At 45.0% G+C, this 13,108-nt stretch overlaps 1 protein-coding gene across 3 annotated transcripts in view; it reads left to right on the top strand.

Annotated features, from left to right (window-relative positions):
* LOC148519925 (uncharacterized) overlaps positions 1-12,675 on the top strand; it is a 42,091-nt gene extending 29,416 nt beyond the window's left edge. For all 3 annotated transcript variants that reach the window (XM_088475970.1, XM_088475968.1, XM_088475967.1), the window contains exon 6: positions 12,118-12,675. In XM_088475970.1, the coding sequence (XP_088332096.1) occupies positions 12,118-12,274 (157 nt within the window). In that variant the 3' untranslated portion in view covers positions 12,275-12,675. The remainder of the gene's footprint in view (positions 1-12,117) is intronic.
* The last annotated feature ends 433 nt before the right edge of the window (positions 12,676-13,108 follow it).

Genomic DNA, 13,108 nt, shown 5'->3' with positions numbered 1-13,108 from the left:
AACTTACCCTTATAGACGAGATAAGAACATAAATTAATTTGGAATATGTAAGTAAGCAAAAAGTGGTACTGTGCAGCAGTCTATACAGAGACAATATAAACAGTCTAGAGATGTACCTACAGGAAAGGCTGTGCAGTTGTATAAAGGATAATAAAACCCTGATCATTATATTAGCATACAAAGCAAATGTCAATCAAGCAGAGGCATAGAAGGGGCTGCGTGCGATCACGCAGGACCCGTTCTGCACATGAGCAGAATGGGTCCTGTGCAGGCACAGATTCCCGATAATTGGGAATCTGCGTTCAGCATTGCACTAGCGTGCAATACTGAATCATCCCCTGATTCTGGTATGTGGACAGTCATAATGTCGACATGACCATGTCAACATTCATCATATTGACATGTCGGCAGTTCCACTTGGGAGACAGATTGTCGATAGAGAGAGGAGGTCACAAATGTAGTGGTGCAGCGTTGCCCGCTGGTGTGGAGCTTGTAATCCGACGGGCTTCATTTTGTAATCCGACGGGCTTGTTTTTATTGCAGTGCGTATAGAACTAAATGCTGCTATGCCAGTACTCTGTATCCTTAACGAGTTTTCTCAAAAGCCAAGCATTTCATCTACTGGCCGGCTAGGGACAGCAAACATTACAGAACACCATTATTCAGAATGGCTCTTTGAAAACTGTTACAACACTGCCAATTTTATTGCTCTATATTTAACATTGGATAAATGTGTGACTAGTTACTATTTTCTGAAACTGCCTGGACTTGGTGGATACAATTGTATCAATTTTTACCTCAGTCAACAAATGTTATGGAAGAACATGGAAACACATTTTAATCCATATATGCTTGCCAGCAAGTAGTGATATTACCTTTATGCTATTCTCATGTTATTGTGTAGAATTTATATTTGTTATACTGTGTAGTTATTTTTATACACATTTTTATGAGCATTTCAATTGTAATGAATTATTGGTATTTAAATATATATTTTTTATTTTATATTTGAATAAATGGGATATTATTCCTTGTAACGATTATTGTGTGTAGCAAGCGCCATATGTTTAGTTTTTATTCTAAGTAATTCTCCCCTAGCCCTCCCTCTAGTGCCTAACCCTAATGTTCACATTCTGAGAATATCGACATGTTGCCTTCGACTTTTTTCTTTTTCTTTTGAATAGTTATTTATTATTGAAGCACTGTATAACAAATATCCAATGAACAGTAAAAACACATTGGAGATCATTGTTATATAAAAATAATATACTAAACAAAGTCAGAAAAAATATTAGCTTACTTATACAAGTTTAACTTTCAGTGCCTTGGACACATTTTTGAAGAGAATATTTAAACCTTTATTGTAGTCATAAGTTCATAAAACAACAATTACCTTTATTACCGATACATTTACGATATTGTATAACAACCTTTGTAGTAGTACATAAATAGTTTAGGAAAAGAAAAAAAATAGTAGTGACTCTCTCTCAACCCCACCCCCGCCCCACAGAGTCACCACAGCCCGCGAGAACCACTCATCCCAAGACACAAAGTAAATACCAAGACTTGTTTTTAATACAGCCAAGAATTTGACGCCTCATTTCCAAAGACATATACATAACTCTCCCACATGGTGAAACATTTTTCAACTTTAGATTCCTTATCTAGTGTAACCTCAATCCAATCCATACGAAAAATATAAAAAAATTTAGACTTGAATAATGAGAAGGATGTAGAAGATGATAGAATCCATTCATGCAGTATAGTATTTCGTGCCACTGCTCTAATTGCTAAAAGTAAGCGTTTACCTCCCTTCAGGGCCGGATTATAGGGAGGGCGATAGGGGCGATCGTTCTGGGGCCCCCACACGTAGGGGGCCCCCACACACTGTCCCCGGCCCCCAGGGCCGGCGCAACCCGCTCTGCAAGTCCTGCACTGCAGGGAGACGCCAGGCTGGAGAGGCGCTCTCCCTGCAGCAGTTCTTGCTTCTGTCGGCTGCCGCTGCGTCTGTCACACTGAGACAGGCAGCGGCAGTCTACTGCTGAGCTCTTCATAGACGATGGGGGAGAGGGGTGGGGGAGCGCTAGAGGCAGGGGGGCTGATTAATAAGCCGATCAGTCTGAACTGAAGGAGGCTAAGCCGCCGGGGTGGATGGCTGAGCTTCTGCTCCTCCTCTCTTCAGCTCTCTCCCTGCCTGAGAGATCGGACGCTGGGAACAGGCAGGGACAGTCTGCAAAACATTTGCCAGTTTACAAGTGTTTTCCGACACTGTTGATTACACTTGTATAGTGGCAAGTAGTTTGTACACTGTCCCTGCTTGTTCCCAGTGTGACCCTCTGACCTCCCAGCCAGAGAGGATGTAGAGAAGGGACTGGGAGACAGCACAAGTGCAGCATCAGCAGCAGCCAGCACAGTAACTATGTTCTACTATGAATGTGTGTGTGTCTATATATATATATATATATATATAATATGGGGCCCCCACATGTTTGTTGCCCAGGGGCCCCCACAGACCTTAATCCGGCCCTGACTCCCTTACTAGCCCTCATTCATGGTAGTAGGAATAAGGCCAAATATTGCCCACTCTGCCGTGAAGGGGACATAATTAAACATAGACGTCTCTGCTTAACTCTTTACCTGGAGCCAGAATCTTGTAATTATAATGGGCACAACCAAAAAATAGGATTTTGGTACTTACCGATAAATCCCTTTCTCCGATTCCACAGGGGACACTGGAGCCTCAGTACAATGGGGTATAGGGGTGTGTTAACCGGGAGCTGGCACCTTTAAATAAAAAACTACTGGTAGCTAGCTCCTTGCCCTCTGTACCCCCCCCCCCCCCCCCCAGGTCAGTCTAAAAACAACTGTGCCCGAGGGGAGCTGCAAAGTAAGGCGAAGGAGACAGAAAATCTACATTAATCACATCTACATAAGAAAACAACATATACATGAAAACATGAACAGTTCAGTCAGACAACATTAGACGCAAACCAGCGTCTGAACCTGTAAAACAGTAACAATGCAGGTAGAACAGCGTAGGGTGGGTGTCCCGTGTCTCCAGTGGAATCGGAGAAAGGGATTTATCGGTAAGCACCAAAATACTATTTTCTCCTTCATCCACCAGGGGACACTGGAGTCTCAGTACAATGGGGACGTCCCAGAGCTTACATCCCGGGTGGGAGAGCGCTGAGAGCCCTGCAACACCGCACGGCCAAACTCCGAAGCGGAGGCCGCCAAAGTATCAAAACGATACAATCGCAGAAAGGTATGCGTGCCTGACCAAGTGGCTGCTCTACAAAGCTGGTTTAAGGAAACCCCGCGAGCAGCCGCCCATTAAGGACCTACCGAGCGCGTAGAATGCGCCGTAATAGGACCCGGTGGTTGTTTAAAAGCCACCACGTATGCTTACCTGATAGTGAAGCGAATCCATCTAGAAATGGTCTGTTTGGAGGCCGGCCAACCTGGACGGGCCACATCAAACCGAATAAACAAAGCATCGGATTTACGGAGGGAGGCAGTCCTGTCAACGTAAATCCGGAGTGCTCTGACTACATCCAAGGAATTTGAATTGGAAGAGTCATCCTTAAACACCGGAACCACTATAGGCTGGTTTATATGAAAAGCTGTCACCACTTTGGGGAGAAAAGCCCTTTGAGTACGCAGCTCCGCCCTATCTTCATGGAAAATAAGGTAAGGAGGGCGGCAGGATAAAGCACTAAGGCCCTCATTCAGAGCCGTACGCTCTGAGCAGAGCGCACGCTCTGAATGAGGGCCGGGCTCCATTTTCATGGAGCGTCCTCCTGGACGCTCGTATAGCTGTGGGTCACCACCCACAGGCTATACGAGCGTGCATTGTGATGGTCGCGATGGTTGAGACCATCGCGACCATCGAATTTGCGAGCCGGAGCCTGCGGTTGAGGTTTTCAACCGCAAGCTCCGGAGTGATTTTGGCTCTATCAGAGCCAAAATCACTCCCACTGACATCACTAGTGATGTCAGTGGGCCGGCTTCTGACGGGAGGCGTTCCCTTAGGAACGCCCCCGTCAGGGAGGCACGCCCCCGGCACGCCCACCAAAGGGGGCGTGCTGTCAATCAACATTGACAGCACGCCCCCTTTGATCGGACACAACGAGCGAAGGACTTTCCTTCGCTCATCGCGTCTGGCGCATGCGCACGACGGAGCTCCCTCCGTCGTGCGCATGCTCAGTCCATAACATCGACCCACTTGCGAGCGGACAGCCGCTCACGAGTGGGTCTGAATCAGGCCCTAAGTTCTGACACACGCCTTGCCGAAGCGAGTGCCAACAGCAGAACCACCTTCCAGGTTAAGTACTCTATCTCCACTTTCTGTAAAGGTTCAAAAGTATCAGACTGGAGGAAGGCCAACACCAGATCTAAATCCCATGGTGCCGTGGGAGGCACAAAAGGGGGTTGAATCCTCACAACTCCTTGGAGAAAAGTCTGTATATCCGTAAGCAAAGCCAATTTTCTCTGAAAGAAAATGGACAACGCGGATACCTGTACCTTTAATGAACCAAGACGAAGACCTGCAGTGAGACCAGCCTGAAGAAAAAGAAGGAGACGTGATACCTTAAAGACTGACGGAGGAGAATTACGTCTCTCACACCAAGCAACATATGTCTTCCATATGTGGTAGTAATGTTGAGAAGTGACTTCTTTTCTAGCCCGAATCATTGTGGGAATCACACTAGACGGAATACCCTTTCTCCTGAGGACGGCCCTTTCAGTAGCCAGGCCGTCAAACGAAGCCGCCTTAAGTCGCGATAAACAAACGGGCCCTGAAGAAGGAGGTCGTCCTGAAGAGGCAGTGGCCACGGCTCGTCTATTAACAAATTCTGTATCTGGGAGTACCACGCTCATCTTGGCCAATCTGGTGCTATCAAGAGCACCTTGATCCCTTCTCGCTTGATTCTTTGAGCAAGCACGGAATGAGCGGAAACGGAGGGAATAGGTAGATGTAATGAAACTTCCACGGAGTCGTCAGTGCATCCACTGCAGCTCCCCGTGGGTCCCTCGTTCTGGAGTAGTAAACTGGTAGTTGGTGGTTTAACCTTGACGCCATAAGGTCAGCTTGAGGACAGCCCCACCTCAGAGTTAGTTGCTGGAACACCTGAGGATTGAGTGACCATTCCCCTGGATGAACGTCCTGCCGACTGAGGTAGTCGGCCTCCCAGTTTTCTACTCCTGGGATGAAGATCGCAGAAATCGCTACTGCAAATTCCTCTGCCCAAAGCAGAATCCTGGTTACCTCCCTCATGGCGGCTCTTCTTTTTGTGCCGCCCTGCCTGTTTATATATGCCACTGCTGTGGCGTTGTCCGACTGGACTCTGATTGCCTGACCCTCCAGCAGCAGATGCACCAGCTGGAGAGCATAAAATACCGCTCTCAACTCCGGCTTCCTGCTGCGTCCAGTGCCCCTGAAAATGTTTTCCCAGAGTCACTGCTCCCCAGCCCCTCAGACTTGCGTCCGTGGAGAGGAGGGTCCAATCCCACACCGCAAACCTTTTCCCCGCCAGCAGGTGGGAAGGGTTCAGCCACCAAATGAGAGATGTTCGAGTCTGAGGCGCCAGGAGAACTCTCTGATGGAGAAAGAGGTGGGATCCCGACCACTGGGAGAGGAGATCCAGTTGAAAAGGACGGGCGTGAAATCTTGCATACTGAATCGCCTTGACGGCCGCTTCCATATTCCCAGGAAGGCAGATACAGAGATGTACAGACACTCAGCGATGTTGTAAGACCAGGCGCACCATATGCTGAATGGAGGCAGCCTTGTCTTGAGGCATGAAAACTTGTTGCTGCACTGTGTCCAGTATCATTCCCAGGAATAGTAAACGCTGTGTAGGGATCAGGGAGGACTTTTTGAAATTTAGTATCCAACCGTGTTGGAGGAGGATGCTCTGAGTTAAGCGAATGTCCTTTAACAGCCGAGCTTCCGAAGAGGCTTTTATCAATAGACCGTCTAAGTATGGAACAATGACGACCCCCTGACCATGCAGTAGGGCCATCATTGCCGCCATAACTTTTGTGAATACTCTTGGAGCTGACGAAAGTCCGAAAGGTAGGGCATGGAATTGAAAATGCGAGTCTAGGACCGCAAAACGAAGGAAGTCCTGATGGGGGGGCCAGATGGGGATGTGGAGATAAGCGTCCTTTATGTCTAAGGACACCAGAAACTTGTTCCTGTCAAGACCCGCTATAACGGATTGGAGAGATTCCATCTTGAATTTGAAAACTCGAAGATTAGGGTTTAAATCCTTGAGATTGAGTATGGGTCTCATGGAGCCGTCCGGTTTGGGCACCACAAACAGGTTGGAATAAAACCCTTGACCTCTCTGGTGGGTCGGAACATTCAGTATTACCTGAGACAGTAACAGCTTTTGTATTGCCTCCTGAATTTCTCCTCGTTTTTATGCAACCAGAGGTAAACCGGTTTTGAAAAATCGAAAGGGAGGTTGGACCCTGAAGTCCAATTTCAGGCCATGAATAATGATGTCCCTGACCCAGGCGTCCTGGCAAGACTGGATCCAATAGTCCTTGAAACGTAAAAGGCGCGCCCCAACCCTGGGATCCCCCAAATGAGAAGGAAGGACGTCATGCGGCAGGCTTGGCAGCTGCCTTCTCCTGCTGAGTGTTGGAGGCGGCTGAGGCTGAAGCTCTACCTCGGCCTCTGGAACCTCTGGAGAAGGCCGGACCTCCTCTGGAACGCCCTCTAAATCTTCCAGAGGCACGAAAGGATCGAAAGGAGGGACCTGCTAAAGGTCTTCTAGTAGGAGGAGGAGCTGCAGATGGTAGGGAAGTGGATTTCCCACCTGTAGCTTGTGAGATCCACTTATCTAACTCCAATCCGAAAAGTACCTCCCCAGTAAAAGGAAGGGCCTCTACCGCTCTCTTGGACTCTGCATCTGCCTGCCATTGATGCAGCCACAGAGCCCTTCTAGCAGATATAGCTAATGCTGAAGATCTGGCGGATAGATTACAAATGTCCTTAGACGCTTCTCCGAGGAAAGCAGCCGACTCCGCAATCTGTTCGGCTAACTGAATTAAGTAGTCAGGTTGCTTACCTGTCTTAATCCCCTCTGCCAGCTGCAGCACCCAGGCTTCAATGGCTTTATTTACCCAACAACTAACTAGTGCTGGACACATCAAAACCCCTGCAACTGTATACAAGGATTTTAATGTGTGTTCCATCTTCCTATCCGAGGTTTCCTTTTGGGTAACTGTGCCAGGAACCGGAAGCACCGTTTTCTTGGAAAGACGGGCTACTGATGGGTCTACTGCTGGAGGAGTTTCACATAATCTCCTACTGTCAGGTGGACAGGGGTAATAAGACAGATATTTCTTAGAGATTTCACATTTTTTGTCTGGGTGTTTCCATGCGGAAGAAAGAATCTCATCCAGCTCCTCTGATGCTGGAAAGGTAACAGACTGTTTAAATCTTTTACCGAAAATAGATGGTTTTTCAGTAACCTCTAAATCTTCTACATGTAACACCTGGCATACTGCTGTAATTAAAGCATCCACGCCCTGAGATGCAGGTTTGGGGTCCTCAGGAATGTAAGTTTCTTCTTCCTGAACCTCGCTCTCTTCAGGGTCCTGCAACTCCTCATCTGACTCATCCCAGTGTAAGGGGTTATGAATCAATCTCTTACTAAGGACCTGAGCAGGAGAAGAAGCAGGTGGAGCCTGGGACATTGCTTTTGTAAGTCCCTCAACAGATCTGGCCAGAGAGCGAGCCCAATCTGGTTCAGCTGCTGTTTGTCTCAGCCTCTCCCTGTCCTTACGAGCTGCTTCCAGCTCTGATGACAGATTTGATATAACTGAAGTCAATTGATCAGACCACATAGACTGGACTACAAGATCAGTATCTTGAGGCATAGACACACATTTATCACACAGTAAGGAAGTATTAGACTGTCCCTGTGTGAATTTTTCACCACAAGTCTTGCATGAAAAAGACTTTTGTGCAGCTTTAGACCCCTTGGTAGACATGTCTATAGTACAGAGAAAGGGACAGTAAGACTGCAATAACAGATTTTACAATCAAACTACACAGAGACCCTGCTGAAAGGGGCACAGAGGGAGATAAACTATAATGCTTGCAGCACTAACAGAATAGTGCTGATAACAAGAATAAAAATGCAAGTGCTGATACACAGAGTACTAGCTTGACTCCTGCCACAGCTCTCTCTCCACCCTGTAGTGCGTGTAAAATGTCCACCAGCGTCCTTCTGGAAGTGCTGAGGCTGCTGGGAGGCAGGAGCAGAGGGAAAACTTAGGCTCCGCCCCCCCCCGCTATGGCGCTCTCAGCACTAGTGGAGCGCACTGTGAATGCCCACCTAAACATTTGTCCTGGCTCCTCTGCTAACCAGGGAGCCAAGGAACACTAACCTTAGTCCTGCCTGTGCTGCCAGTGGCGGGCATATGCTATGGGGTCCCGCGACGTGCACTGCATGCAGCGCGTCTTTGGGTACCCCAGAGACTGAGGTCTCTGTAGCAGGAGACCTCAGCGCAAACCGCATGCAGCAGCGGTGAGGATATCCCCGGCAGCTCCCTCGCAGGGGCAGTAGGCTGCCTGTCTGTCCTCTTGCTGATAGAGATCTTATTTTCAGAGCCCTAAGGAGGCTTACGTCCAGCTCCCAGGGCACATATTTTAGACTGACCTGGGGGGGGGTATAGAGGGGAGGAGCTAGCTATCAGTAGTTTTTTATTTAAAGGTGCCAGCTCCCGGTTAACGCACTCCTATACCCCATTGTACTGGGGCTCCAGTGTCCCCTGGTGGATGAAGGAGAAATAATAATAAAGATCTGCATAGCCCTCCCCACATCTGTAACAGGAATGAGATATAGAATGCCCCATGAGAAAGCTTCTATGCGGGGTCAAATATGCTCTATGGAAGATGTGTTCAGGAACATTTCCATATACATAGATGACGTAAGGGTTTTACATGAAGTATTAAGAGCAGCTAAGGGGTCCTAGACCGTATATGCGGGAAATCTTAGTAGCCATTGTGATAACCCCTTAGAAGAGGACATATGGTCCATGCTCACTTTGCAATGTTGGTAATATATTGAAATAGTCTTCCTTAGTTTAAGGGGTTGGGACAAAAGGGTATCCACTGGATTCTCCCAGTCGCTATCAGAAAACACCCGAATCACAGAGGTGATGTTTAGCTTACAGGAAAGACCGGGGGGTAACCCAATAAAGTACCATATTTTTCCACAGCTTCAGTAAACGATAATACCTGGTACGAAACCTCTGTCTACCCGGCAGCCCAAATCAACAATATCTCCCGCCCGCCAAATTGTGAATAGGTAAGCCGCTAAACCATTTTGAATATCGGGGTTGCCCAAAAATGGAAGAAATAACTATTTATAAGACTTCAGACCCGCTTTATGTCTTAAGCTCGCCACACACTAGACCAAGTTACATCCAACCATCCAACTAGTTGGTTGGTTGGAATGAAAATTTGGTAAGGTATGAAAGCAAATGACAATCAGCAATTTGCTCCCAAACTCCGGAAAATGGACCAAAACTGTTTGAATAAATTGTTTACATCAAACTTTTAACAAACTTGTCTGAACGACCATTTTCATCTGTTTTCTGGCATTTAGGAGCAAATTGCTGATCATCATTTACTCCCATACGTTACCAGATTTTTATTCAACCTGCCAACTAGTTGGCTGGTTGGATGAAAGTTGGTCTAGTGTGTGGCCAACTATAGAAATATGCCATATTTTCTTTGTGTTCCATAATAATGGATTGTCTCTTAATGAGGGTGAAACGTCTTGATCGTGGAGGTGGAGAAACTAAAGTAAATTCCCCTGTTCCAGAAATTCCCTCTCCAGGGATGTATGTGCATAATTATCATTTCTATGAACCCAACAGGATAGATATATGAACATTGCTACCCTATTATATATTTGAATATCGGGAAACCCAATTCCCCCATTCACTGTGGATTGCTGTAGCTTTAAAAGACGTATTTTCGGCCTTTTCCTGTGCCAAATAAAAGTTTAAAAAATCTTATTAAATAAATTGTAAGTCTTTTATTATGATAAACAGGAAAGGAGATCATCTTTATCATACTTGAACGTCCCAAGAATGACCGTGGCAAGTCCTTCCAACCCTCCAGCTCATCTGAAATTTTCTTAATCATGGGCGTGTAATTAGTAAAGATTTGCTAGACAATGGGGTATTTTAACTCCCAAGTACGTAAGCCGATCTCTGGCCCAACGAATTGGCATGCTCTCCGGAACCTGGGGCAACGCAGCTCGTGACCCTAAATAATGTGCTACTGATTTTTTAATTTTCACTGCAAACCCTGACACCTCCTCAAAGTTCCTCAAAATGTTAAAGATGTGACCCATTGATTCAGTAGGATTGGCTATATAGAGCAACACGTTGTCTGTGAATACAATTAACTTTACAGTTCTTGAGCCCACAGAGATGCCCTTAAAAATCGCATTCCTTTCTGAAATGCGGATCAAAGGATCAATAGGTAGGACAAACAGAACAGGCGAAAGGGGGCACCCCTGCCGAGTACCGCTAAACATCTCCAACGGGACATTGATGACCATTTATAAATAAAGTAGTCATAGGGGACGTATATAAATATTTTATATCAATAAAATAGGAGTCAAAGCCACGCATCTGCCTTCGAAATTTTAACTTTGTGGATATCGACATTGTACTCGTCGGCCTTTTAACTACCTCCCGATGGTACACTGCATGATCTTGCTGTCAGATTCTGTTTTGTTTGTGGGAACAGGACTGCGACCACTGGGGTGGTTGGCTGAGAGCTAGAGTGAGTGAAACATGGTGCACGTATGAAGCTCACACTCATGAATTACTACTAGTGCAATATATGTTTGTAATGGGAGCCGGATACACACTATGACATGCACCCTCCACAGGCAGGAATAATAGCCGGTGAGTGTGGACAGCATAGGAGATGCTGATGTAGCCGGATGACATTAGCTAAGAAGCAAAATGGTAGATGGTAGTCCGCAGATGATGTAATGCTGACAGTCCAGGAGTGATGAATAGAGCACATTGGATAATACCCTGCCGAATAAAATATGCAGGAGCACACTGGTGTACATGCAGTAATCACAGATGAGGATGCAGGAGGATTAGAGAGAGTGCAGCACACTCTGAGGCACAAAGGCAGACGCAGGCTCACAGATCCACTGGTGCAGGAACACAGAGATGCTGCATGTACAGAACAAGGTAGACAGACAGGCAGTGCCTCAGACCTGGAACTAGTCACAAGGACAAGTTGTACTAGAAGCAACGGCGGGTGAGGTGAACTGGCTTACAGAACTGCAACTTGACACTTGCATTCAGTAGACACAATTTGGTCCAGATGGTAATTGTTTTTTAGGAACTGTTGAATGGTACATGGTATTACCGATACTGAAGATACAAACCTGACACAGGGAGTTAATAAGTTTACATATGAACGAATGGGGAAATGTTGCAACTGCTGAATAAAGAACATTGGTGCCAGTTACTATTCTACAACCTACTGAAGTGCTTGTAACATTCTGGAGTATATTTACTAAGGTGCGGGTTTTTAGAAGTGGTTTTGTTGCCCATAGCAACCAATCAGATTCTAGCTATTACCTTCTAGAAGGTGCTAGATACATTTTAAGTAGAATCTGATTGGTTGCTATGGGCAACAAAACCACCTTAGTAAATATACTCCTCTGTCTTTACAGTGATGAAGACACATTTGCATTACTGTTAATTTAGTCTGAATATGTATATATAGAATGATAGCTAGGAATCTGATTAATTTCTCCACTAGTTCTATATAGACTATTTGATATATCTCCCCCAGTGCCTTTGCCTCCATTGCTGGGCTTTTGCTATATTATATGAATTTACTACTGCTGCTGTTAAAGTCTCTATCAGTTTTTATTACCTTATATAAAAATTAATTTTAGATATGGTAAAAAAAAAGCTGAAATATTGTAATGTCTTCAAGGTAAAGGCAAAGAGCATCAGGAACCTAAATTTGGCTTCCAATGCGTAATTGGGCAGTAACATTTTTCTATTCTGTTTTACAAACCATTTAATTTACTTTTCTAATAGGAATCACCCACTGCTGCAACTGAGCAATGTTATTGTAACACCCCACATGGGTAGTGCAACCTACAAAGCCAGACGCATTATGATGGAAGATATGGTCCAAAATATGATGAGTGGTACTAACGGCCTCCCTGTTGTCAATGAAGTTACTGCCAAATAACATGGGGCTCCTTTGAAGATTTCTTATGTTGATCATCTTTAATTCTGAAATAGAGAACCCAATGAAGTTTAACGCCACAATGCATCTGTTCTCAGATATGTACTTTAATTCCAGGCACTCCAGTTAACATGCACTTTTATTCTTTTAATAACTCCCATACTTAGCTCACAATATACTCCAATAATGTGGTTATTCCAAATAGCCTTCACTTCAGTAGCAGTAACATTTAAACTGTTGCTCACTTGAAACTGTAATTGTACATTAATAATAAAAAATTTTTTTTTACCAATTTTGAAATGTAGGTCGTACTAAACATTTTTATAAATTTTAATATATTAAAGTGCTGTGAACATGTTGCATTTAATTTTGTTATTATTATTAGGGGTTTGTATAAAAGACAATCAGGGTAATATTTGTATATACTCCTGTACAAATATAAAGTCAGTGCTTATAATTATGGCTTATGAGCAATTTTAGTAATTTCATTAGTTCAATTATCATTTGGAAATCCATTAGGGTTCACTATGTGGGGGTTCTTGTTGCGATCTCTTAAGCTAGCAACGTAGAACTGTACACAAGAGTCATTGATTCATCCAGTTGATCTCAGACACCTTGAAAGACTCAATCTGAGCCTTGTTGATAGTGATGGCAAAATGCACGCGCCTGGGTGGTGTCATTCTTTGGCATTAACATGTCACAATATTAAACTTTTTTTTTAATGAAGTGTTTTTATTGATTTTTTTTTCTTTTGTTATTCTTGATTTGCTACAAACAATAGTTACCCATTAATTACAAATAACACAACCCAGTTACTCCCACAGGGAAAAAATAATG

This window comes from Taudactylus pleione, unplaced genomic scaffold, assembly GCF_031769625.1.
Source record: "Taudactylus pleione unplaced genomic scaffold, aTauple2 ptg000179l, whole genome shotgun sequence".
Classification (NCBI taxonomy): domain Eukaryota; kingdom Metazoa; phylum Chordata; class Amphibia; order Anura; family Myobatrachidae; genus Taudactylus; species Taudactylus pleione.
Note: the sequence above shows the minus strand (reverse complement) of the source record. Positions and strands in the feature narration are given on the sequence as shown.